This window comes from Hippoglossus stenolepis, chromosome 8 (genome assembly GCF_022539355.2).
Source record: "Hippoglossus stenolepis isolate QCI-W04-F060 chromosome 8, HSTE1.2, whole genome shotgun sequence".
NCBI classification, from domain to species: domain Eukaryota; kingdom Metazoa; phylum Chordata; class Actinopteri; order Pleuronectiformes; family Pleuronectidae; genus Hippoglossus; species Hippoglossus stenolepis.
Window position 1 is genome coordinate 24,398,741 of NC_061490.1, and position 24,529 is coordinate 24,423,269.

The window sequence follows — 24,529 nt, forward strand, 5'->3', positions numbered from 1 at the left end:
GAGGCCGTCTTAAACTGGACCAGCCACTGTAATAGGTGCCTCCATTATAGAGGCTTTATAATTTCCCTGCTTTTTCCTCTCGGAGCCTCTGTTGTTCCTCTGAATTACCCCTGAATGATTTATGCTCACTGCCCTGGCCCCTGTTAGACCCTGGCAACACAGATAGAAACACACTTAGGGCTTTTCGGTGGGTAAACACACTGTATTAAAAGCCAACTTGCTTCAAACAGCCAAACACATTTGCGGCGACGGGGGCCCGCTCGGGTGTCATCTCGCTCGTCAAACACCGGCGTGTCCCGGCCAATCGGGGGCCTCCACGGGCAACATGAGCCATTTAACCTGAGCAAACACGGCGTGTCACCGAGCCCGAGGACGACTTAAGAGCCTGAGCAAACACCGGCGAGAGCCATCGGGGCACGAATCGCGGCGGCCGGGCTGAGGACAAGTCACTCTGGTAATGGGTTTGTGATGACTCAAGATCGAGCGGCCATCTGTTTGTTACAGTGGGGGAGGAACCACAATTCACAGTTCAGATACTCGGAATATTAGTGCAGCGGAGGAGGGGAGGATTTGGCCGGTGGCACAGGATGTAAAGCATATGTCCATAAATGGTAAATGTGTTGACGGCTGAGGCCCCGATTCCCTGAGCCGGGGCCAGATAACAGGATTTGCATGGTGATTTTCAGCCTCGGTGACACGACGCCTTGAGAAAAGGTGTAAGACGAGTAAATCCTACCAGTGACCTTAAGACTCTCCAGTGGCAGGCACCGAGCTGTTGCTCCCCCGTCAGCAGCTCACCACTGCCCTGGAAAACAAAAAAAACCCTCCCCACATATTTAAAGCACGGACGCATTTGCATGAGATTTCAATGACGGGAGTTTGAATAAAACCGCAGTCACTCGTGTCCGGTCTGTAACCGTGAAGTTCATTTGAACTGCAAAAGTCAAACCACAGCCACCAACTGGTTCCCATGGCAGAAGGACTTTAGAAATATAGTGAAGCAGCTGCAGCCACCGACCCTTCACTCCCCCAACCGGGACCGTCCATCAGGAATCTGTGTTCAGAGCCTTTATTTCACTAAAATCACAAATATGAGCAAACCTGCATCAAGATAGGGAGGAAAGTATAAAAGTATAAAAAGTCAAAGTTGCTCAGATTAAGCTAATTTAATCCATTTAACACTATTGTAGAAATGCATTATAATTTATACGATAATTATTAAATGTTAAATTTTTCAAAGTCACTGCATCTGTAAACCAAAACGTAAAAAAGTACAATAATCTGAAATTTGGTGGAATTGAAATATAAAGTAGCAACAAATTAATATTCTCTGGTTAAGTACAGGTTAGAATTGTACTTGAGTGCAGTACTTCATGTACTTAGTTACTTTTCACCACTCCTTGAACGTCCGTAAAATGTTGTTATCATTTGTAGACTTCTTGTTATTCAATTAACTGTAATTCTATAATAATTTCAAAGTCTCTGGCCTAAAAGCACTCAAGTGTAAATTAAATTAAATTTAATGTAAATATAAATGGGCCTGTGAAACAACCATGTTTGAACTTTAAGTGTTGAAAGTAAGAAACGTCCAAAGCATCGAGGAGACGTGAACAAAATGTCTCTGAGATCAGAGATATGGTTTTAAAAAATCCTCCTTCAGCTCATAAAGACGGATTTAATTACACTTAAACTACCTTTTAAGTGCTTTGTGTGCCGGGCAGAGTCGTAGATAATCTGCAGTTCTTTGTGTCAGACGGGTTATTACTGCAGATTATTGCCATTTTATTAAAGAGAAACCCCCCCCCCCAAAAGGAGAAGTGTCATTCATCATATTAAAAAGCGTTGCTGCTCTTGGTTTTTTTTGTGTGTGTGTATATGTCGGATCAGATGCTGTTGAATATCCTCGGAGGAAACAATCAGGTGTTTAAAGTTAGCGATCGATACACAAGTGGCAGAGTGGGGACTGTAATGGGGTCGGTTCGCAACCTGCGCTGACAAATTAAGGCAAGTCGTGTTTTTTCATTACTTACACATCCGTTTTCATTTTTTTTCCCATCAGTGGAAGCAATTAAACACTGCTTCCTTAAATTAGTCATTGATTTTTAGCGATAGTGACACTTTGCAGAAGGAAATAATAACTTTAAGGGAGTGTTACCGTGTTGGTGTTTTTTTTTTTTCATTACTGCCAGTCTTGTGAGAGAAGCAGAAACAAAAGGACAGAGACAATTCACCTCCACGAACAAGGGGGTGTCTTAAATTAGCCATTGATTTTTCCTCAGGTGTCACTTTGGTTAAATGCTTTGTGGTTGGGAGTTTTCTCTCGAACCTGGAAATTGACAAGAGCCTTTAATCTATTAGTCGTCACACACACTGACACACACACACACACACACATTCGCTTCGGAGTTCACGTTCATATTGTACATTTATGACCCAGAGCTCATCTTATCTGTGGAGAGACAAGTGATGAATGGTGCGTTTGAATGTGGAAATCAGCGCTAAATTGCATTTTTCAATAGATAAAACCTCCACAAGAGGAAACACGACAATAAGAACCTTGATGCAATGACTCGTTACGTAAAAACATCGAAAACAATCGTTGTTTTTCAGGGATATTTTATTACAGAATTTCTGCTATTGCCAATCCCGCCCCAGACATGTGGCCCTCGAGAACAAAACTCATACAGACCAGACATTTTTTAATTTTTTTAAATGTTCAAATAAAACAAATTAAAAAAAGCAAAATTAAAAATAAGAAAAAATTGGAAATGAAAGAATAGCAAGCCGATATCTGCCGCACTTCTTTTTCTTTTCTTTTTTTTTTTAATATCTTGAGACTAGAAAATACACAAACAATTTGAAGCAGCAACAAAATGTGGATTTACCTGATTATACAATGGAACACTATTTTTGTTATAACATGAATGTTTGTCATCACATTATAAAACTCTAGATATTTCTTATACATTTTTTTTTTTTAAACCCCCCAAAAAAACAACCTTATCAATGGCGATGCAACATTTTAAAGCAAAGTTTACACCTCATGTTCACCTGGATCCAAAAAGAAAACAGAAATCAGGGACATGTTGGATTTCGGGTTTGATTTTTCAGCCTTTTATCGGCTGCAAACCTTCTCAACCCTCACGAGTGTGTTGCTTTGTACTGTACATACGCTTCCCCCAGTTATTCATTTCCAAAAACAGCTGAATGACAAATGAGTGGCTCTTTGAGAAACAAAGGAAACTGCAGTTTACAGTTAATGAGTTATCTTACAGCGGCCTGCGGCTTTATTGATTATCCTAAACACAGGCTGCGATGCAGAAAAGTTTCATCCACGCAGCTCAGAACAGTTCCCGCGCGTCCGTGTGCGCCGCCTCGTCTCGTCTCCGGGGGAGTTCGTGTCGTCACAGCAGAAACACCTACGTGAGATCTACAGTTTGATTGGACCAAGGGGGGGCAGAGGTCGCTGTTCAAAATGGCGGCGTCGCTCGCAGTTCCCACTGACGGTAGCTGAACGTCTCTTTCATTTCTCTGTCAAGTCTGAAATTGTGTCCCTTCACCACGAAAGTATCGTTGAACAATACGTCGCCAGGATGACGAGGAAAAGGTCGAACGAAAGCGCTCGTCCGCCCGTTCGCTGCTCGTGTGCGGACGAGGTCGCTTCGTCTGTCGTCGTTGGGTCCCGTCTCAACACGCAGCCACATGCTCCGACAAACAAATATCAGAATAATAAAAAAAACAGAAGAAACAAACAGAACGATTCCCACGTTAATGTACAAACATAAACCACCACATAGCTCATAGCTAGCAGGTTAACGCCGCGTCGCTCCTCCTGTCCGTAAAGTGCACTCTCCATCCTGCTGTGGACGTCAGAAAGACAAGAGCAAAAAGAACCAGAGGACGTGTGTGTTTATGTGAGAGAGAGAGAGGAGGGAGGAGAGAGAGAGAGAGAGAGAGAGAGAGAGAGAGAGAGAGAGAGAGAGAGAGAAAGCTCCGCTGCATGTGTGTGTTCAGTCTTATTCCTGGAGCGACTGTGAATTAGAGGACACAACAGTCTCTGGAGTGACGGAGGATGGAAGAAGAGATGGAGAATGGAGGTGTGTGTTTGAGGGCATGAGTGTGTGAGTGTGTGAGGAGGAGGAGGAGGAGGAGGAGGAGGTGGAGGAGGCGGAGGAGGGGGGGGGTTGCCGTTAATAAACGTAGCCCTCGCTGTAGGGGTGCGGTTGGCAGTAGGGCGCCTCCTGCACGTAGGCCATGTTCTCGTCAAAGTGCGACAGCGGCACCGTGTCCTCCTCGTTGATCTGCCGCTCCATGTCCGTCTTCAGCACCGGCCGCTGATTGTCGGGGAACGCCATCGAGAACAAGGCCTCGGGGTCGCACACGAACTTGTAGACGTATCTCTCGCCGGCCACCTGGACAAGGGAGGAAGAGGCGGAGATAGTTGAGAGGATGAATTTGGGAGTTGAACTTTTGGGTTTCAGTAAGTTGTAACTTCTGCGACTTAATGAATCACCGTAGATACCACATATATAGAAACATTATCATCATCATCTTTTCATCCAATTTTATTGAGAAAATACATCAAAAATACGATAATTGTGAAACATGCAGGCGTATTTTTGAGAATATTCTCAAGAAAACTTTTCCTCTTAACCATCAATGGGTTAAATATACCAAGTGTATAAAACTATCATCATCCTTTTTTAAAGAAATGTAATTCAAAAAACGAAGACAAAAATGTACATAAACAATTACCATAAATATAAAACCATTACGCCCAAATTTGTTTTGAATATTCTCCTGAAAATCTCTCATCTTTATCCGTCAGTGGGTGAAAAGGGTCTAATATCATTTTTTTAATTCTGTCTTCAAACTTAATATCCAACTCATTTCAGTGTCAATCTATAAAAACCACCTTAAATCAATTATAATTACAATATATCCTGACTCATGATGAAGGCGAACCAGATAAAAAAATGTGGTAAACAGAGAAGAAGAGTTGTGCAACATGTTTCAAGTTTTCATAAAACATTTACCAGATGCAGACATTGTCTAAAGATGCACAAATTAAGTTTGACTGATTGAACACAAAAGACCTGGAGGAGCTGCAGCAGGTTCACAGCTGGATGAAAAAAAAACATACGTGTGGATGGTGATGACACACGAGGAAACTTCATTCATTTGGTTTGATGCTCAGTGGAGGAGCAACGATATTTCCCACTGTTAAGTATGTGGATGTGTCTCCAACTTACTATCTGCTGCACTTATTCTATCACACACAGCTCAAACTATTTGGGGTTCAGTATCTTGGACACTTTGGCATCCGGACTGGAGGAGTCAGGGATCAAACTACCAACTGTCTGGTTAGTGGACGACCCGCTCTACCTTACATCTAAGCACGTCACTCAGAAGAGCTCATATCTCCATCAAGGCCCAACAGCTGCACCAAATTACACACACTCATAAAGATCAGCTCCCTAAAGATCTCACTTTTTTTTTTAGGAAGATCCAGGAATTATTCTGTGGACAATTTGGTGAAAATGTAAAAACTTTTATTTAACTTCACAGGATTAACGTTGAGTCCTTTGTTGTTCAGCAGCTCCACCATCTTTAAAAAGCTCCACCTCCTTCTTTAAGCTACAGAGGAGGAGGAGGAGCTTAACACAGCTGCTGTCAATCAGGCAATGGACAATTGATTTGTTGTTATGTGAAAAAGAAAGGAAGTTAAAGAATGGGGGGACGGCCATCTGTACTCATGTTATTTATATGAAAGGAGGCAGGTTAATGAAAGATTTATCTTCTCCCCGCTTCTTTTTCATCCTTGAAATGTGTTAAAGTATTATTGTATACGTTTTTTGTGATATTTCATTAATCTTATGAATCCAATCATGAATATTCAGTGTGTTTATTGTTGTAAAGTCTCTGTCCTGTTACCTTTTGCATGATCCCCTTCTCGTAGTAGTAGCGCAACGATCGGCTGAGCTTGTCGTAATTCATCGCCGGTCGATTCTTCTGTATCCCCCACCGACGTGCCACCTTCGTAACAAACACACACACGCACACACACACACAGCACAATGTCAGTAAACACAATCAGGAGAGCAGGACACCAGACGAGATCCCTGCAACACAGACGCTCGACCCGACTTCCTGACAGGGAGCGTCGCTGCAGCTGAAACGTTGAACAAACTTATTTATCCACATTCTCCTAATAAGCGTAATTACAGAGCGTCCGGCCGGAGCAGACCTGAGCAGGGATGTGTTCATTAGGAGCTTGTCACACACCCAGCGGAGGAGGCAGCAGATGTTACAGCACCTGTCTACCAGACCACCCACCACCCGGCCTCGCAGCCCAAACCCACAGCCCCACGGCGCTCTCGCTCTCTCGCTCGCTCGCTCTCTCGCTCGCTCGCTCTCTCGCTCGCTCTCTCGCTTCAGCTTCAGCTTCAGCTTCAGCTTCTCCTCTCTGCTTTTCCTCCAGCTCCCATTTTCTTTCCCCTGAATCTCTTGTTCTGATGTTTTTGATGTGCTCCACCTGGTGAAAAGGCAGAAGTCCCAACACCCGGGGTTTGGTCACCTGATGGCATGAATGGGCCCCCCTGTTCGCTGCAGCTGGCCCCTGCCTCCAGACACCGTTGGGTCTGCGTGGACGGCTGCAAGGTTACCCCTCCATCTCCGCCACTCTACAGCCCCAACCCCCGCCTGCCTGCGACCCCGCATCCTCCGAACAGCGAGCAACAGGGACTGAGCCCCACTGTGTGCGATGGGGGCGCACACAGACCCGGCCTCTGTTTCCATTTCAAAAGGCCCAACCGTCGACACGGGATATTATTTTTAGGAATATGTCTTGTGAGATATTCAGCAAGGGGGGGGGGTCGGGTGTATGTGGTTGGTTTGATCAATAAAGATAAAAGATGAATAAAAATAAACTGTTATGGCGAATCCGGGCCTGGTTTGACCACAGAGAGCCGAGCACGTTATTCAATCCTCTTCAAATGCTAATTTATTATACTAGCTTTTACTGCAACGTACTGTAAATCCACACTTCAACCAGAGCTGGAACTGGAAGATTGTTTCCATCATCTTTCCAACACGTTGATTATTTTACATTTTACAATCAGCTCAACAGCTCAAAACCCTGAAGATTTTCACATTTACGAGGATTTTAACTCGCACATTCCAGCTGCTGCAGCAAAGCTCTCACATTCGTCTTTGAATTATTTCACGCTTTTCTCTTGATTGTAACACAAGCAAGTGCAAGAACCGTGTGAAGAATCAGGATTTGGGAACAAACTTCACCTCCTCCGGCTCGATGAGCTTGAACTCCATGCCGCGGCCGGTCCAGGCGATGTAGTGCGAGTTGGACGGGTCGTCGAGCAGAGCGACCAGGAACTGCCAGAGCTGCAGCGAGCCTCTGCGCTGGTACGACGGGCCCTCGCGGTACAGGCCTGCCTCCTGCTTGATGTCACCTTCAGGACACAGTGCGGATCATTATTGCTCTGAGTACGTTTCATTGCAGTGTTTACAAGTATTTGACGTTGGTATAAAAAACTCACCTTCGGCCTTTTCTGGCACGACGCAGGTGTCATCGTAGAAATGCCTCGCCACCTTTTCAAACATACACCCTGGAAGACAAGATAAAGGGTAAAGTGTGACGTACGATCCACACGTACGTGGCAGCGTCACAACGTTCGCTCGTGTCATCGTCTGTACCTTCAGTCCTGGTGGTGTGAGCCAGATAGCCGTCTTGCCGTAAGTAGACAGAATGGCAGCTCGGCACTTCAGCTGAAAGCCAGAGCGGGAGAGTGGGTGTTAAAGGGCCCGAAGGCAGCATTAAGAACACTATCTCAGTTATCTGAGAGCAGTCAAAGCCTGTTCGCTCAATGCACCACTGGCTCTGATTAAAGAAGATGCCCTCCAGCGCCAGCACGGCAATGGCTCCCAGCCACCGGCGAACTCACTATATCAAACCATTAATAGATCCTGGGAGCGTCTCCACTCACAGGGAAGATTTACTACCGAACAAAACACCGGCGCTGGCGTGAAAACACAACCTGACAAAAGATATAAGATTCTTTTCATATCGCGACGGCTCAATAATGTGCTTTTACTTTTTTTTATTAAAGATAAAAACCACAGCGACCTGCAGGTGTTGGTTTCTTTTGACTTTCTCGGTGGATATTGTGCCGACGCAGCACGTTCGCTAAACGCAGATGAAAGCGTCGTTTTTCATTTTCAAGGCCCTGAAAATGTGTTTCCTCAATCAAGCTGCTCCCGGATGATTGGGTCTGTTCACTGGTTCGAGATGGGGCGGGACTTTTTTTAAATGAAAATATAATAACAGCAGAAGGGTATTTGTTCGAGTTGCCAGGCGACCGCCAATCAAATCAGATTAAGACACACCCACACAGTCCTGACGATCAGCCGAGGGTCTGAACATCTTAATAAATAAGAGAAAGATGGTTTTTCCTTTAGTTTATCAAATTATTGTTGCTGCATTTTGAATATTGATAGTTTACAAACCTTTTCCCACATTTCTATTCTTTATTTTCTTTATCACTGCGATGGATCTGACAAGAATCTAACTTTAAACTGGATATTTGCATTTTAAACCACAAAACATAATATTTCACGGATGTAATTAAACATTTTAAAATCAAATCACTTCACTTTTCATGTCTAATAACAGAATTCTCAATAATCCTCTACAGAAACAACTATATAGCGTTGATGCCTGTGTCACTGGCTGGTTTAACGACACTGTCCAGATTGAATTGTCCATTTACTGTATTTGTCAGAACCTCCCACGTACAGACATCACTGTCATCGCTTGTGAGCAACAAAAAAAAAAAAAAAAGGGCCGAACAGGTTACAAAGTGAATGTTCAATAAACAGACCGAGGCCCTTCATTTAGGCCCATAAACATTTCTCTGAACTTCATCAAAGTAATGGGCTTGTAGAGGAAATTGCTGCTAATGAAATTACCAGCTCCCCTCCCATCCTTCCCAACAGGCCCGGTCAACATGCTCCACTGTGACGGATAATAAATCCACTCGGATGCTGCGTCCTGGATCCACAGGACAGGACGGAGATATTCTTTCTCCTCTCTTTACCTACACTCACTTTATTGATAATAAAAATAATAAAAGCAAGTTAAGACTTTTTAAGACCATTTTGATTTAAATTTAAAATCTATAACTCCACGTTATCCCTCAAACGACATAGTTTTTTCCATGTTAGTTTTCAGTTCCACTTTGGTCTTGTTTGTAGTTTTATCACAGCGTGTTAATATCTATGTAATTTAACTACAACACGTGAAGAAATTACAAACTATACAAACTGCCAAAACGTCTGTTTAACCAAGTATTTAACTTAATATTCTAAGGTATTCAAGATTTGTTCAGGCGTAAAATTCTGATTTTGTTAAAGAACCAAAAGAAACCCAGATTTTTCAGTGTCGATAAACTAATAATTCACCGTTGTTCCTTTGTTTCTCTCGTTATCAGACACAAAGAGAGAGTGTTGAAATTAATCTGAGCCCATTCGATAACAACTTTGATCACTAATTATTAATTAATTGTTTAAGCCATTTATCAAGCAAACACACCAATTATTCACTGCTTCTTAAATGTCTGGAAAATGGCATCAAACTAAACCTTGTCTCTGCTTTTTAGATAAAATAATAAAGTAATTCAGTTGCAGTTTGTTCCTGATCTTTTCTCAATCTGTCACATATCCAAGTTAAAACCTGTTTGTCAAAAGGAGGAAGTGTTTTATCACCGAGGCTGTTTTTTTCTGAAATTACCCAGTGGTGTTAATTAGCATTTAGAAGCCGAGCGTCTTTGTGAAACTCGGCAAACACACGACTGGCAAAGTAAACCTGCCACTGGAAACTGATCTCCAGTTTCCAGGCTCCTTCACGACGTGACAGAGAGAGAGCGGAGCCACAGCTCGGCCCCAGAGCTCATCAGCGCGGGAAGAGGTTACTTTTCTTCCTGACTGGTCACACGCTCTCTCCCGGGTCGTCGCTGAGCGCCTGGTGAATGAACCCAGCCGTCCAGCGTATGTTCATTCATGTCCTGGTGTAGCCTCGGGCTCCTCAGAGGCCGCAGGCTGAGGATTAGGTCCCTCGACTCTGACTAAAGGGAGCGAACAAGTGTGGGAGGGTGGATGTTGGACTGTAAACAGGCACAGCCCCCCACCCCTCCTCTTTTCTATTACAGCGCCACAGGAAATGGCGACCGGTGCAGACACCCTGCAAAAACCAGATCCCCTGCCCTAATAATGGGCAAACTCAATAAACGCCGACCCCCTCCTCCCTTGTCTTCTCCCATTCCTGAGATGATAACGCTCCGGCAGAAGAAAAACACTGCGTTCACTTCTTGTACCTCACATACACACACACACACACACACACACGCACACGCACACGCACACGCACACGCACACGCACACGCAAACCTCTCACCTGAGTCATAGGTGAAGTCCCGGGGCTCCTGCTTGATCATCATGGTGGTGGGGTACGTGTGGGGCAGCGGCGCCCCCATCATGGCCGGGTGCTCGAACAGCGGGTCGGGGTACTCCTGCTTGAAGCCCTGAGGAGGGAAGGGGATGTTGGGCTCCGACATCTGCCTGTGGTAGATGGGCCGGCTGTCCCGAGCCATCGTGGGCGGGGAGGGGAACGAGTGGCACGGCTCGGAGAGCTGACGTCGGAATCTGAGGAGGACGGACGCACCAGAGGAGACAAAGACGGAAACTTAACAGTGTTTGGTTTTGATCTTGTTTTTGAAAATGAATTTCAAACGAGCAGTTAAAGAGAGAATCTTTGATCACAAGTTTTTTCTTAAAGACGGAGCAAAACAACATCAGCTTAAAGGCCCAGTTACTCACTTTTTTATTAAAGAAGTCAACGAGAGGCGACTGAAAGCCAAGTTGTTTGCAAATAGAAATTGAATTTGACATGAACTGATTTTGTTGATAAACCTTTAGTCTATGAAACATCAGAAACATCTTCAAACGTCTCAAGAAAAACACTGAGCTATCACGTAAAACAAATAAAAACACTAATTAAGCTGGAAATTACATTTTAATGACAATCTAATCATCAATTAAACTAGTAGAAAGCTCCAAAAGCTTCTAAACTGACTAAAACCCAAACTTATAATTTTCCAATACGTGGAATTATATATTTGTAATGTTCTGTACATTGTAAATATTTTGTTAATATTGTATATATGACTACCTTTTATAGCGTCCTATGTATATATTGTATTTTTGACTTATTTACTATATTTGAGTGTTTCACACTTACTGACACTTAACGTATCGTGAATCGTGTCTTTGAGCCGCGATAATTTGGTGACGTGCAAAGTTCTCACAGCTCAAGAATCCTCCTCAACATAAATACATTTTTACGCCGACTGGTTTTAATCATAGCTTCAGTTATTCAGAGTAATTCTCAGTGAAGTTACAGATTATACAACATTTCTGTATTTAAATGGGTCACAAGCAGAGAATGTTGATATTCTGGATTACGTCACTTCGGACATTAAACGACATCATGTGCATCTGCTGCCGTCGGAGTCGAACCGGCAGCTAAAGGCCTCAGACCCACCTGTGGTCCATGGAGTAGGTGTTGTCAGCGAGCGGCTGGGAGGACGGGATGTGAGCGTAGGTCCTGTCTGGTTTGGGCGTCGGGGCGGCCGTGGGTGAGGCATGGTGGAGGGGGGACACAGGGGTGCTACAGGGGGGCGTCACTGGGCTGGAGGGCTTCATTCCTGCAGGCTGCTTCTGCTCATAGGCACTGGGGTAAAGACACAAGAGTCAGTGAAGCTTCTGGTAAAACTAGAACATACTTTACTGATGCTGCCCAGATTTGGAAGATAGTACAGATGGAAAAAATATATATATAAATAGATTAAAATATACTTGGTTCTTATATATTTAAGTATATTTTGTCCTGTGGCCTTTATTTGATAGTTATAGTGGAAAGAAGGCAAATTAAAACTGATTTACAAGGTGATATTTAAGGGAATAGTTGTTTTTGCACTATTATAAACTTTTCCTTTTTGCCACACATTCATCTTTCAATACCAAAACTTCCAAAATCAAATATGAGCTTTTGTTTCCTCATTTTAATTAACACAACAACAATCTTTACAGTGCGGAGATTTTCCACGTGAAGCCAAATGTCTGTTTGTCTGTTTGTCTGTTGCTCTGAGCCTCTGATCAGCAGGTGAGCAAATGAACCTCACATGTGATTCACCACCAAAAATAAAACACACGACGACTCCCTGCACACGAGGCCATTACGCTAACACGCATGTGGAATGAATGCGATGTGTTACAAATCAAATCAGAGTGTAACCAGGCAACACAAGAGAACTCGCCCAGCACGACTGTACTTATCACAATGTGCGTCGGATTTCAAAATGAGACACGTCCATGTCCATCTAATTTTAAATGTTCATCAGGTTTGTAAACGAATGGATAAAAACAGTAAAAATAACAATTTGACAAAAATGATTTACGACTGAAAATGAATAGAAAACAGGTTCATCGTTGAAGATGCAGAAAAAGTGTAAAGTATAAAAGTGTGGATATGTTCTCCAGATGAGGAGATGACTTCTCAACTGTTTTCTACATCTGTAACTAGTTTATAAATGAATGAATGAACGGGGAACCACAGATCTTGTCTCTGTGAACGAGGTGTCACTCGGAGGTGTTTCTGAGAGACGCTCACCTGACGCTGTACGGGCACTTCTCTCCATACTGGAGTTTGAAGGGCCGCTCTTGAGAACAGTTGGAGCTCAGCTCCGAACACGGGCTGTGCAGCTCTCTCTTGATCTTCAGCTGCAGTCCGTGGAACGCCACTGCAACAGGAGAAGAGAAGACTGTTCCAGAACACTGCATGACAATAAATCAAATGAACATGGTATAAATGTGGCTTTTGAGAACAGATGCGAACGTCAGGGTTCTGCATTTTTCGCGAGAGGATATTTTTTAGAGAAGTGAATTAAGGAATTGAAATAGAATTTATGCAGGAAAACAGGTTAAATTCAGATTAATTTAGGGTTAGCAGCAATTTATATAAATTTCTGTCCCTGTTTAGACACATTTCTGCAATTTAATTTTCATGGCTGAGGTTTTCAAGCGTGAACGTTTTCAGAAATAATAGATAAAGATGATTTTTCTTACAATTTTATTTATAGAGAGGCATTTTCAACCGTTTTAAAATTATTGTTGCTGCCTTTGGAAAAAAAAGTGATGACATGAATCAATTCTGTTAAAAAAACATACAGCAGATTTTAGACGTAGCTACATTGAATGATGTGAGGCTGGATTTAAAAACAACCATATTACAGCACAGATACAAGCGAGTCCATCATAGATCAGGATGAACATGTTTAAGTTAAAAGTCTTTCTTCCGAGCATCCGTCCTCCGACAGGATTTGACATCTCAGATCATCAGTTACACAAACAGCTCACTTCAAATCTCATTTGTTCGTCCTTTCTCCTGACGGGGACTCGCTTAGTGAAATATGACAAACATGAACCTGGGTGTGCGGCGAGCTCCTATGAAAGCTTTATCTGCTTTCAGCTGGCTGTCAATACCTTCCAGACGACAACAACCGGGCCCATTGATCTGGAGGGAGAGGTGGGAGGGGGGGGCTGTGCTCTCTACCTATGGCCGCCGACGAGCCCCGATGCATCTGAGCGGCTGTTAAGTGCCTGATCAGTCCTGATTAACATCCCATCATCCCGAGTCATGATCAACGCTAATCCAATTGGCTGCGCTTCTGACGAAAAAAAAAAACCCAGTCAGTCAGAATGAAGTCGGGCTCGGGGGTTGCCTTGCCAATCGCCGTCTCACCGCACACAAACCAGCGGCGGGGGCCAATCCCGCAGCGCTCTGCCGAACACCAGAGAGGGCCAGTCGCGGTCGGGGGGGGGGAGGATTTGAAACTGATGTTTCAGGCTGAGGGAGTTTAAAAAACTGAAATCACGAATGGAAATCCATCAACTCCTGGTCCAGCAAACATTTAGACATCTGATGAGCCAAAACACCAAATCTGTGGTTAGGGAGTATTTTTATTTTAAGCCCAGCCACAGGCAGGAAGCTCTCCGGGGCTGAGGGGGGGCTGAGAGGGGCTGGGGGAGAGAGAGGAGGATGTTTTGGGGAGTTTTTCTCACGGCTGACTGACAGCTGTCGTACAAGCAGGGGTCGATCTGCCAACACCCCATCTGATGCACAGCCGAGCCCCCGGGGGACGGGCCACACGGCCCCGGCAGGACAAAGCTCAGGGGTTGTTCGCAGCCCTCGCTGGGGGCCTGACCTTTCTGGGTCATCGATCGGAGGTCAAAGAGACACTTCCTGAGGGGAGACCTTTTGACGACGCTGACATGGAAAAGTCTCGCGGAGTCAAAGCAATACTTGCGTTTTCCCTTGTTCACGTCACAATAACTGTCACTTTAATTACCCGCGACAATAAACATACAGGAATATGTTTTTCTTTTTATAGTTCAGCCGACTCCCTGGACGTCTGCGTCACAGCTCAATGCCACGTTTACCCCTGGATCAACAGATACTGGGCTTTTTATCTGTTTGACATCTTGTGTGTAACTCTCAGCGTCACAGCAGCTATGAACAATAGCTTCACATGCGCTGCAGCTCAGGGCCTTAAATTAGAAATGGAAATGTCACGATAGATTTCGTCGGTGGGGGGCCAAGGTACACAAATCAATAGCGAGGGGCATCGCCTCCGACTAAAACAAGAGACTTCCTTTTTAGTCCAGAATGTCAGGCCCATCACTGCTTGATTGCTCTCATTATCTACATATTGATTAACTCCGATGGTGGGGTGTTTAAAAAAAGAAGCAGTTAGAACAATTACTGGCTCTATTTCGAATGCAAAATGTGGTTGTTTTTTTTTTCTTTTCTCCCCCCCTGTGCCATTAACTCAAATAATCTGTAATTTTCTTTGGTCTTTGTTTGTTCAGACTCGACGGAAATCTCGGCCGCAAATGGAATAAACAACGTGTTTTTTTCCCCCCAAGCTCTGTTATACGTGTAAGGAAATAATTTGTGCTCTAGATTATTATTTCACATTTTCCTTATCTGACATTTTTTTTCTATCAAAGAACCGTTGGCGCCGGACGTCGTGTAAACTCAGCCACAAATTGTGTGTTTTGGCAGAAGCCCGAGCCGACGTTTGGCAGATACTTCTCCAGCCCATTCAGGAGAAAATACAGGTCTTTTGGCAACAGCGGAAAAAAACCCCTCCGTTCCATTTTCACCTACTGTAGGTGCTCGCCACCGCTGCTAAATGATGGAGGCTCGGATCTGCCGGTAACGTGTGGCCTCATTTTACACCTCCTCTACTCCTTGCGTTCCCCGCTAAGTTATGCTAATGGTAAGCATCTGTGTTGGAGTTGGAGACAAAGAAAAATTCTCCTTCAGCCCGAGGACACTTTTGCTTCGAGGCCACGCTCACACGCTGCGACGTGGAGGGAAGACGCAGCTTCTCGAGAGGCGTTAACTCCGTGAAAATGTGAAGTAACACCGACGGGAAAAGACGGATCGACAGTAACCATCGAGATTCCTTTAATTTTTCTGTTTCTCTCTTCTATCCAGTTTCCACTTTGACACAAAATGCTGTGAAATACTGTCGCTTTACGTGAGCTGCTCATTTCATTTAAGCAAATTTGCAACTACCGATGTAAAATTCAAGCAGAGAATTGGAGCTAACATTTTAACGCTAATCTTGTTTTCTTGGTATGTGAGTTTAAAACACATATATTTTAATAGTTAAGTGTATTTGAATATAATCTTTTCCTAAAAATACAACAGAATGCTTCTTTTAATTAATGCTAATTAGCTTTTAGCTGATGCCAACTGTTCTACTATGAAAGAAATTGTCCAGTATTTTTAACTAGCACAATTGATACCTACACTCACAATGCTAATGAAGAAATTGCGCTACTTTTTAGCTAATGCTAACCAGACAGCTAACTGGATAGCTCCACTAACGATGCTAAAGGATAAATTAGGCTACTTTTAGCCTAGTGCTAACTATGCTACTATAAAAGATATTTTCCATCATTTATAATGTCAGTACAATCCAACAACACAATCCAACAACAATCTCTTGGCATCATAATTCAAAGACGGAGAGAGAATCACAAGTATAAACAGTAATTTTAGTTTTTATAAGGCCGCTGTGCAGTTGCCAAAACAGCCTGAGGAGTAAATGACACATTTGTCGGGGAATATCTTTACCTGTTTATTTGGGATCGACTCAAAATAAACTACAACGCTGCAGTTGTCTGTTTTTAACAAACACCAGTTAACGTGCACTATTTCAGTCTCTGCAAAAATACACACTAAGTGCAGTAGTGAGTATTTGCGGCAGCAGGACGGGGGGGGGGAGGTGGGAGGACTGACGTACAGCGAACTGTTTTTGTTGGATCGGTTCATCGCTGTTTGTCTTTAATTCGCTGACATCAGGGAAAACGTGGGATGTTTCCAGCTTGACAATCGGTAGATGTAGCATCGGCACCTCTCTGTCTGTCTCCTCTCACTGTCTTCTCTACACAACTTCTGTCTCTATCCTTCTCTCTGTCCGTCTCTGTCCGTCTCTCCACCTCGCCGTCCGCCCCTCCATCTCTCGGCTCGGTGAAACCCATATGGGAGAGCTGCCGGCTGGGACGCCTGCTCGAGCGCCCAACCACGGTGCCCTCACCCTCCCGCCATCTGTCGGTGCCTCTCCAGTCTGCTGCAGGTTTGCCAACAGGACAATTCAGATGGTCAGCGGTCTCCTGCCACCGCGGCCACCCACCCTGGCTATACCTCTGAAGGACAACTGGGAAAGTCTCTGTGACCTCTGGTTCTCTACTGTACAAACGCATCGCTCCTCCATCTTGGATTTTTTTAGGATAATGGCTAATTCACCACCTGATCTGTCACGCAGCCGCTGGGTTCATTGTTTGGATCGTGGGCTGAACAAAGCGAAACACAGACAAATGAAAGGAAACAATGAGCTGGTGCAAATAGGATCTAGTTTAATTTGGACAACCTGATTCAGGATCTGTAATCTGGCTCACACGTGGTTTAAAGGGTGTGTGATCTACTTCGGTGCCAGATCCATCCCCGCTTACCCAATTACTGTCTGTGACCTTTAAAAGTTTACAGTCCACACTGACACTAAGGTGACCTTGTCGTTTTGTTCTAGAGAAGAATCCTTCCTCAACTCCTGTTTCCAGGTTAAAGGACGGGGGCAGAGGGAAGACGCAGCCTGGGGACACACAGATCTGTGTCTTTTCTCACAGTTTCATGGGCGTTTTGGCTCATCAGAAAGACATGTGCTTGCTCCGGGTCCCACTGAGCTCCACTCAATCCATTTCTGTCCCCATCTTGGCACCACTTCCTCCAGAAGTGGACGGTGCCAAGTCACCAGTCACTGTGTGCAGCCACCGTGCGCGACCAGGTGAAGTGCAGCTAACTGCCTCATCACTGCAAGAGACATTTTGTCAAAGCTCGAGGAGTGAATTTGTTCTTTTAGTTGGAAGAAAATAGAGAACATGTGAAAAGGCTTTTTTTCCTGCTGTAAAATCCCCAGTGAAGGTTGGGCCGTGCACGTGAAGGCCAACAAACCTGCAGCTGAAAAGGATAAATGTGGTAATAGCTAATATTACGCTGCCTGATTTAGAAAATCTAACCACACTGGAGGGTTTTGCACAAACAGCACTTTGAGGAGAGGTCGTGCAGGAGCATTTTTTTTTAAAAGATTTTATTTAAAAAAATTCAAAACAGCCATCGATTGACAGCAGTTTCTCCAACCTGGAGTTAAAAATATCACTTCAACCCCCCTGAAAAACATCAACCACAATATTTTGATGTTTCTCTATGCAAATAAGTCACAGTGCGATAATCTCTCCGTGGTGTGAAGAGGTGCACGGGTGACAGAAGGGAGGGAGAGACAAACAGAACGAGAGAGATAACCCCCTGCCCATGCACCTGTCTGCAAACCTGCAAGACTGCTGCAGCTCTCCAGAGAGCACTTGTGTAAGCAAAGGTGAGGGCACGGAAAAACACACAGCGCCACGTGCACTCCCCCCCCAGAACACAAACACACCAGTCGAGATAAGTGAAAGAAAAAAAAAATCCACATATACACACACATAAACACAAGCAGTGATGCGTGCACACACACACACACACACACACACACACAACAGAGAGGAAAACAACGTGGTCTCTTACTCACAGTTTTCAGTCTGGAAGTCTGGAACGAACTGCTCGTCATTGTCGGGAACTTGAGCTGCAAACAGAAGCAGAGAAGAAGAAAGAGCGTGATTGTTTGTGATGTTGATGGACAACGCAGCATTGATCACAGCTCTCCCCGGTCCAATAGCCTCCTCTGACAAACAGGCTCCTGGGACGCGAGCTCGGCCTATCCCAGCGCCGCCTGCTGCCGCTGCTGCAGGGAAATAGAGTTCACAGGAAATCAGGGCGAGGATCCGTTTGTTTTCTCTTTGGTGCCCGCGTTTTTTATTTTTATTTTACAATGTGCAACAAAATGTTAAATCCTTTGACAGTCTCAATTTTCTGTATTTTAATATCTACTATTGAGTCGTATTTAAAAACTATGTGAAAAAATATAAGGAATATTTAATAAAAAATAGAAATCTCACAACAGGGTCCATTTAGTTGTAATTCTGGAGCTTTTCAAACATATCACACTGTCGTCCTCCAAAGATAAATACAATTTCCCTTTTAATCCAAGCACCTAAATTACCTCTTATCCATGTTGATCTAAAATTTAACTAAATTAAATAAAATCTAAATATTGTTTTTATCCATTCTTTTGCCTTTTTTTGTCTTGTATCAGTATAAATTAATTTTGTTTTTAACTTGTTGTTTTAGAGTGAAAATAATTTACCAAGTTAGAAGATTTTAACACTTATTTTAATACAATTTGACCTTTAAGAATAAAAACCAGCTTATGAGCAAACAGCGCTACACACATCAAATAACCTTGAAATGCTTTGAGCAATATGTTTTCAATGATTAACTAATTAACTAGGAATTAGGAAAGCCGGGCGGCGAGGGACATGATATTTTTTTGGTTTAGGTGACTGACTTCCTCCTAATTCCACTTCCTGAGGTCGCCTTGTCAAACGCGAGCGCCGCGGCCCGGCTCTCGCTCCTCGCCAGCAGCCAAGCACCCATTGTTAACAGTGTCTAATTGGCTTCTTCCCTACTGTTGAATCCACCTGTACCTACCGAGTCAGGTCTGTTCCAAACCTCCCAACGCTTCACCTGCGCTTCGAACGCCCCTGCACTCGGGCTAATGCTAAAATAATGAAGCCCGCCCCGCTCCGGCTCCAATTAGGGCACGTCCGCATTTGTGTGGCACGTATTTACACTCAGCGACATTTCCCTTCGTGTCCCTCAAGTTCGACACTTCGCCGGCGAAAGGCAAAAGGAGATTTAAATGTGTCATTAGCACGTCTATTTATACGCACAATGAGGTGGATCCTCATTATCACAGGAGCAGCAACATGTCTCCACATGTCTGGAGATCTTCAGAGAAAAAAGAGAAATCACAGATTTCCCATCTCTGCCGCTCGTGATGTGATCGGGGATGTTTTTTTTTTTGTTTCTCGGCAGAAGGTGTGAATTGAGGAGAGTAAACAATCAACAGATCAAGAGGAGACAATTGCTCCATGTTCTCAGGCGGGTGAAGAGAGCAGCGAGGAAGTCTCTCTAGAATCTGCTCTAATTAAACCTATTCAAACACTATTGTGGGCAATTCTTTTAAATGCAATTTGGATTTTAGCCTGGTTGATTTACTGTTGAAGGATCTGGGACTCGTCTGCTGCTCTACTCCCGATGTGCTGCAGGCTTTTTTTTAAAAGGGTAACGACATAAGACTTTAAAGAAAAAGTAAAAAAGATATAAAGGACAGTCTTTCATACTCAAACCCTCTAAAACCCTCGTCCCTCTGAGTCTAATCACGCCCCCCCCCTCCCCGTTAGTGGTGAAAAACCTCAGCAGCCAAATCTGTGTCCAAACTGAGGAGCAGGACGGATGCGTCAGCGGCCTCAGTCTGTGAATGAGACAGCTGATCCCTGCAACAAACTCCTGGGGAGAAACGGCAGAGCTGGAAGTCTGCCGCCATTCACAAAACAAAAAAAAATCCAGAGAGGGGGAGAAAAGAGGAGTGAGGATGAAAAGAGAGGAGTTGTAAAGGCTGTGAACACGAGGCCCGAGTCTGTTGGAGGCGTTTTTCCTAAAACCTGCAACAACGGGTTTTAACCCGATTTACCATTAAACTAAAAGAGACGCATTTTTTAAAGGGAGAATTTGGAGATTAAAACGATTTTCCCGGGAATGAAAAAGACACTTAAATGAGTGTAGGAGCCTGAGTGGAGGGGGGCGGGTGGGGTGGGGGGTGGGGTCAACAGACGCCTGTCAGCTGGCGAGCTCCTCCAACCTCCTTGGAGTCGGAAATTCAGTCCGTCTCTCATAATTCCTCCTCTTGTTCCAATTACCTGAACTAATAAATCTTACAAATGGGAAGGTATTCCTTTTCATCTTAATGGACAGGAAGTCATTCATTAAATCCACAATCTGCGAGCGTTCATCATCACATTGATCCACGACAGGCAGAACTGTAAATCCTTAACAGTAATACCTCTTATCGCCCGCCGCCGTCTCCCCTCTCACTTTGGATACTGAAATATTAAAATCCTGTCTTATTCTTTTTACACGCCCTGCGGTGGGCGCCGCGCCACCTCACGGTCTGACTGCTGCTCCGAGTCGGCGCCGCTGCTTCAATATCTGTTTCCAGATCGCATACTTTTCTTTTTTTTTTTTAAAAAAAGCTTTGGTTTGCACTCGCAGCATTTTCAAACGGGTTAAAGAATAGATGGAGCCCGTAAGTGATGGAGAGTCGTTTCCACCTGTGTGAAGAGTGAGAGCTACGATTCTACTCGACTGTAGTACAACTCAATTCTTTTTACTTTAAAGTACTGCACTTGATTCAATTATATTTATGACAGGAGAGAAGAAAGAAGAATTGCAGTTTTTCAACCTGAGCTCTGATATGTTCAAATATAAATTATCTTTTTTGTACTTGATGCTTTAATTAAAACATGAAAATAAAATTGCCCAAAAAAAATCTGAAAAAAATTGTAATTGACTTAAATAAATAAAACATATATTTAGTAAAAACATATTTAAAAACGTTGATATTTGTATTTTATTCAGACCGTTCTCGTAGTTTCTGTGTTTAACTTTCAGAAAAGGGACTAAACAGCAATTTAACGCTTTCAAATTAAGAACATTTTTAAATTCTATACTTTTTACTTGAATGTAAAACTTAACGCAAACGTTTTGTGCTAAATATTTAGTTTTATTTTACCTTATAACACAGCAGCATTACTATTGTACTAATGTGTCTTAGAAACGTAATTTTACTCAAATGATTAAGCAAATTTGCAGAGAAAATACTAAAACTTAGTTTGACGTCAGATTTAAATTCAAATCATCTTCTGCAAGTTATCATGAGCTCTACACGTCTGTCTTTTCACAATAACGCCACAATTCTTTACTGATTTTCACTGCAAATCTTCCAAACTCTAAAATATGAAACTCCTACACTACAGAAATATAAACTTTCAGCTTCCATGTACGATTCTGAGTCAGGTGCAAACACTAAAGTCAAGCCAACAGTAAAACATGCACACGAAACAACAACAGACGAGCAATATTCACCACGAACCAAAACTTCGGTGCTGCAGACACGGCGGGAACAGGACACTCGTACTTAAATCCTGAAGCATCACGTCTCAGTCGGACCACAATGAGCAAGTCTTGCCATGAGAGGAAAAGATTTATAAATAAAAAAATTAAAAGAAAAGGACGACTATATAAAAAAAAAAAAAAATCTCTCTCTAACAGACCAGGGCTGATGTTTTGGAAGTCTGCGATAAAAAAAGATATAAATCCATTCTCTCTTTTCTTTTTTTTTTTTTTTTGGCGCCAAGGAAATGAAATTGAAGAAGACAAGGTGATGGTACAGCTGGAGAAGATAGAGAGGTGTGCTGAGAGGAAGCAGAGGGAGAGAGAGAGAGAGAGGGAGAGAGGGAGGAAGAGAGAGGGAGGGAGAGAGAGGCTGGAGTACAGCAGAGCTCTGGTGGAGGTGGAGGTGGCGGCTGCTGGCGTGCGGCGCGTTAGCTCCTGCCAAAAGCAGAAGAGACAGTGAGCGTCGGAGAGCCTTCTCCTGGTAATTTGTGATGACACTCTCTGGGTAGAGCCTCCTCTGTCTCCCTCAAGACCCCTCGCTCACAGTCTCTAATGTATGCATGACACACAAGGTGCCTCTTCCACACAGGCTTTTAATTGGACTGCGACGCGAGGCATGTAACTCCAGGCAGCTTCTTTCTTTTTTTTTTCACCCCTCACAACCTCTCAGTTTCTACCCATCTCCCCTCGTTCCTTTTTTTACTTGGGAGATTTAAAACACTCACCTTCTGCCAGCCAGGTCTCCTGCAGCCGACTGAGGTCCTGGAAGAGCTCTGCAGGAGGAGAGGGGGGGAGAGAGGGCAAGTCAGGAGAAGGAGTCAAAGCCCAGGAGAAGCATCAGAAACAACTGAGTCCACTGTGGCGCTGCTGATGTGCCATCAGTGCCACTGGAGCATTGTGGGCAACTGTGCAGCTAATAACAAGTCAATTTGTGTCTCTGACCTCTGACAGAGGCTTGAGAGAATCATCACAGGCCGCCGTGTTGTAATTGAGATTCTGTAGTTAGCAGTGCAGGTGGACACAAACCAATTGAATTTTGCTAAATGTTTAGGAGCCGTGAAATTAACTTCTCCCTCTCTGCCCTGCGCCTACCTTCAGTGTCCTGAGCCAGGTCGGACTTAATGAATTTTCTCTTTCTGTCATTTGCTGGCCTCTCGCAGCTCCTCGTCTTCTCCTGCAGCCGCTGGAAAGAAGAAAGAGAGAGAGAGAGAGAGACACACACACGAATCAATTGTTTTCTGTTCCTCACTGGAGCAGAGAGTGTGTTTTCTTGGCTGCACGTTCAGCGTTTAAATGAGAGAACGACTGGAGGAGCCTCAGTGAGCCACTCATTGATGCCGCACACACACACACACACACACACACACACACACACACACACACTTCTAAAGTCTGGCACATGCACAGGGACCTGTGCTGCACTCATCAGACATAGCCTAATTAACAAGTGGTAACATGGTGCACAACCAGCACTACTGTGTAAAGTAGTGGGGACCTTGTTTAGCTGCTTATCTCTGATGGTCTGATGAAACTTAAACGGTCCCTGAGGAGGAATGAGTCCTGGCAGCAGCAGGAGGAAGACGAGAGAGATGGAGAGTAACAGGAGAAAATAGACTTTAGATGAGGAGCGAGCTTCTTGTCTTAGATTCAGAGTTAGAGACGATGAAGAGTGGTCAGGGTGGAACTTTCTTTAGACTCACTGTGGAGTTACAGTGAGGCACTTGCTGGTCATGAAATCCATCCATGTTGCTCCACTGTGGCTCCAACTGACGATCAATCTGCTGCGTCTCAGGCGTCACACTCTGGAAGAAGAGAGAGGGGGAGAGAGAGGACGTGGATGAGTGGAAATCATTCAAACACAGATCAGGAAGCCTCCGAGAGCTGAATTACCGACAGTCAGTTCCGGCAAATGTTGCAAAGTTACGTGGAACCGTCTGCAAAATCCGTGCGTAAAGCTGGAGCGCGTCGAGCCAAAAAAAAAAAAAAAAAGCGCACGGAAATGTGTCCGTGTTATTTTTTTGAGAGTTGAGAGGAAGAATGAAAACCTGGAGCTCTTACCCGGGCGACCCCGCGCCGCTTTCCCCCGCACGCACAGGCACCGTGAGGCGGCTGCAGGATCTCCACGGTCCCGGCTGCTGCCTGCGCTTCTCCCCCCGCTCACTGAGTCGCCTCCGAGCGGCTTGGCATCGCCTCCCGGGGCCTCCCCTCGGAAACAAGCCGCGCTCCGCTTCCTATTGGTCGTCAGTGTCTTTCACTGGATCACTTCGCTGGCAGTCGATCGCGCACGGCTGCGGGCGGCGAGACGCGGGAGAAGGTCGGAGGCAACGTGCGCGTAATGTGGTTCTTTTTGTTAAATGATATTGAATTTGCAACCGAGCTTCAGTTTGTTTTATCAAGTTTTTTCAGAAGTTCCACTCACACTCATATGCAAAGTGCACTGAGCCTACACCCCTCACACACACACACATGCCTCTATGTACACACACGCACACGCACACGCACGCACTCCTCTCCTGGTGGAGCGCGTGTCCATGGTGATGGTGTTTTTGAAGCTCTGCCCTCTCCTGCGAGGGACACGTTTGTTTGAGTCCTGCGCAAACACACTGACCTGGAAGTAAAGCTCAGGTCAACTGAGGTCAGAACCGAGGAGAGCGTCCAAAAGGGCCTCGAACACTGCGTCCACACACAGGGATGAGAGGGTGGAGGGTGGAGGGGGTC

The 24,529-nt window shown here is 44.4% G+C and overlaps 1 protein-coding gene across 2 annotated transcripts; it reads right to left on the minus strand.

The window, feature by feature from the left end:
• Positions 1–2,599: 2,599 nt before the first annotated feature.
• etv1 (ETS variant transcription factor 1) lies at positions 2,600–24,200 on the minus strand. 2 transcript variants are annotated; one of them, XM_035162483.2, is made up of 13 exons: positions 23,870–24,200; positions 23,512–23,613; positions 22,904–22,994; positions 22,537–22,584; positions 18,267–18,320; positions 12,743–12,872; positions 11,615–11,803; positions 10,469–10,716; positions 7,714–7,785; positions 7,557–7,625; positions 7,300–7,469; positions 5,935–6,036; positions 2,600–4,412 (listed from the first exon to the last, which is right to left on the minus strand). In XM_035162483.2, the coding sequence occupies exons 2-13, from the start codon at positions 23,554–23,556 to the stop codon at positions 4,191–4,193; spliced, it is 1,440 nt and encodes a 479-aa protein (XP_035018374.1). In that variant the 5' UTR covers positions 23,557–23,613; positions 23,870–24,200; the 3' UTR covers positions 2,600–4,190. The 2 variants fall into 2 exon arrangements, with proteins under 2 accessions (XP_035018374.1, XP_035018375.1); XM_035162484.2 differs by lacking the exons at positions 22,537–22,584; positions 22,904–22,994; positions 23,512–23,613; positions 23,870–24,200 and adding an exon at positions 21,789–22,324.
• Positions 24,201–24,529: the final 329 nt, after the last annotated feature.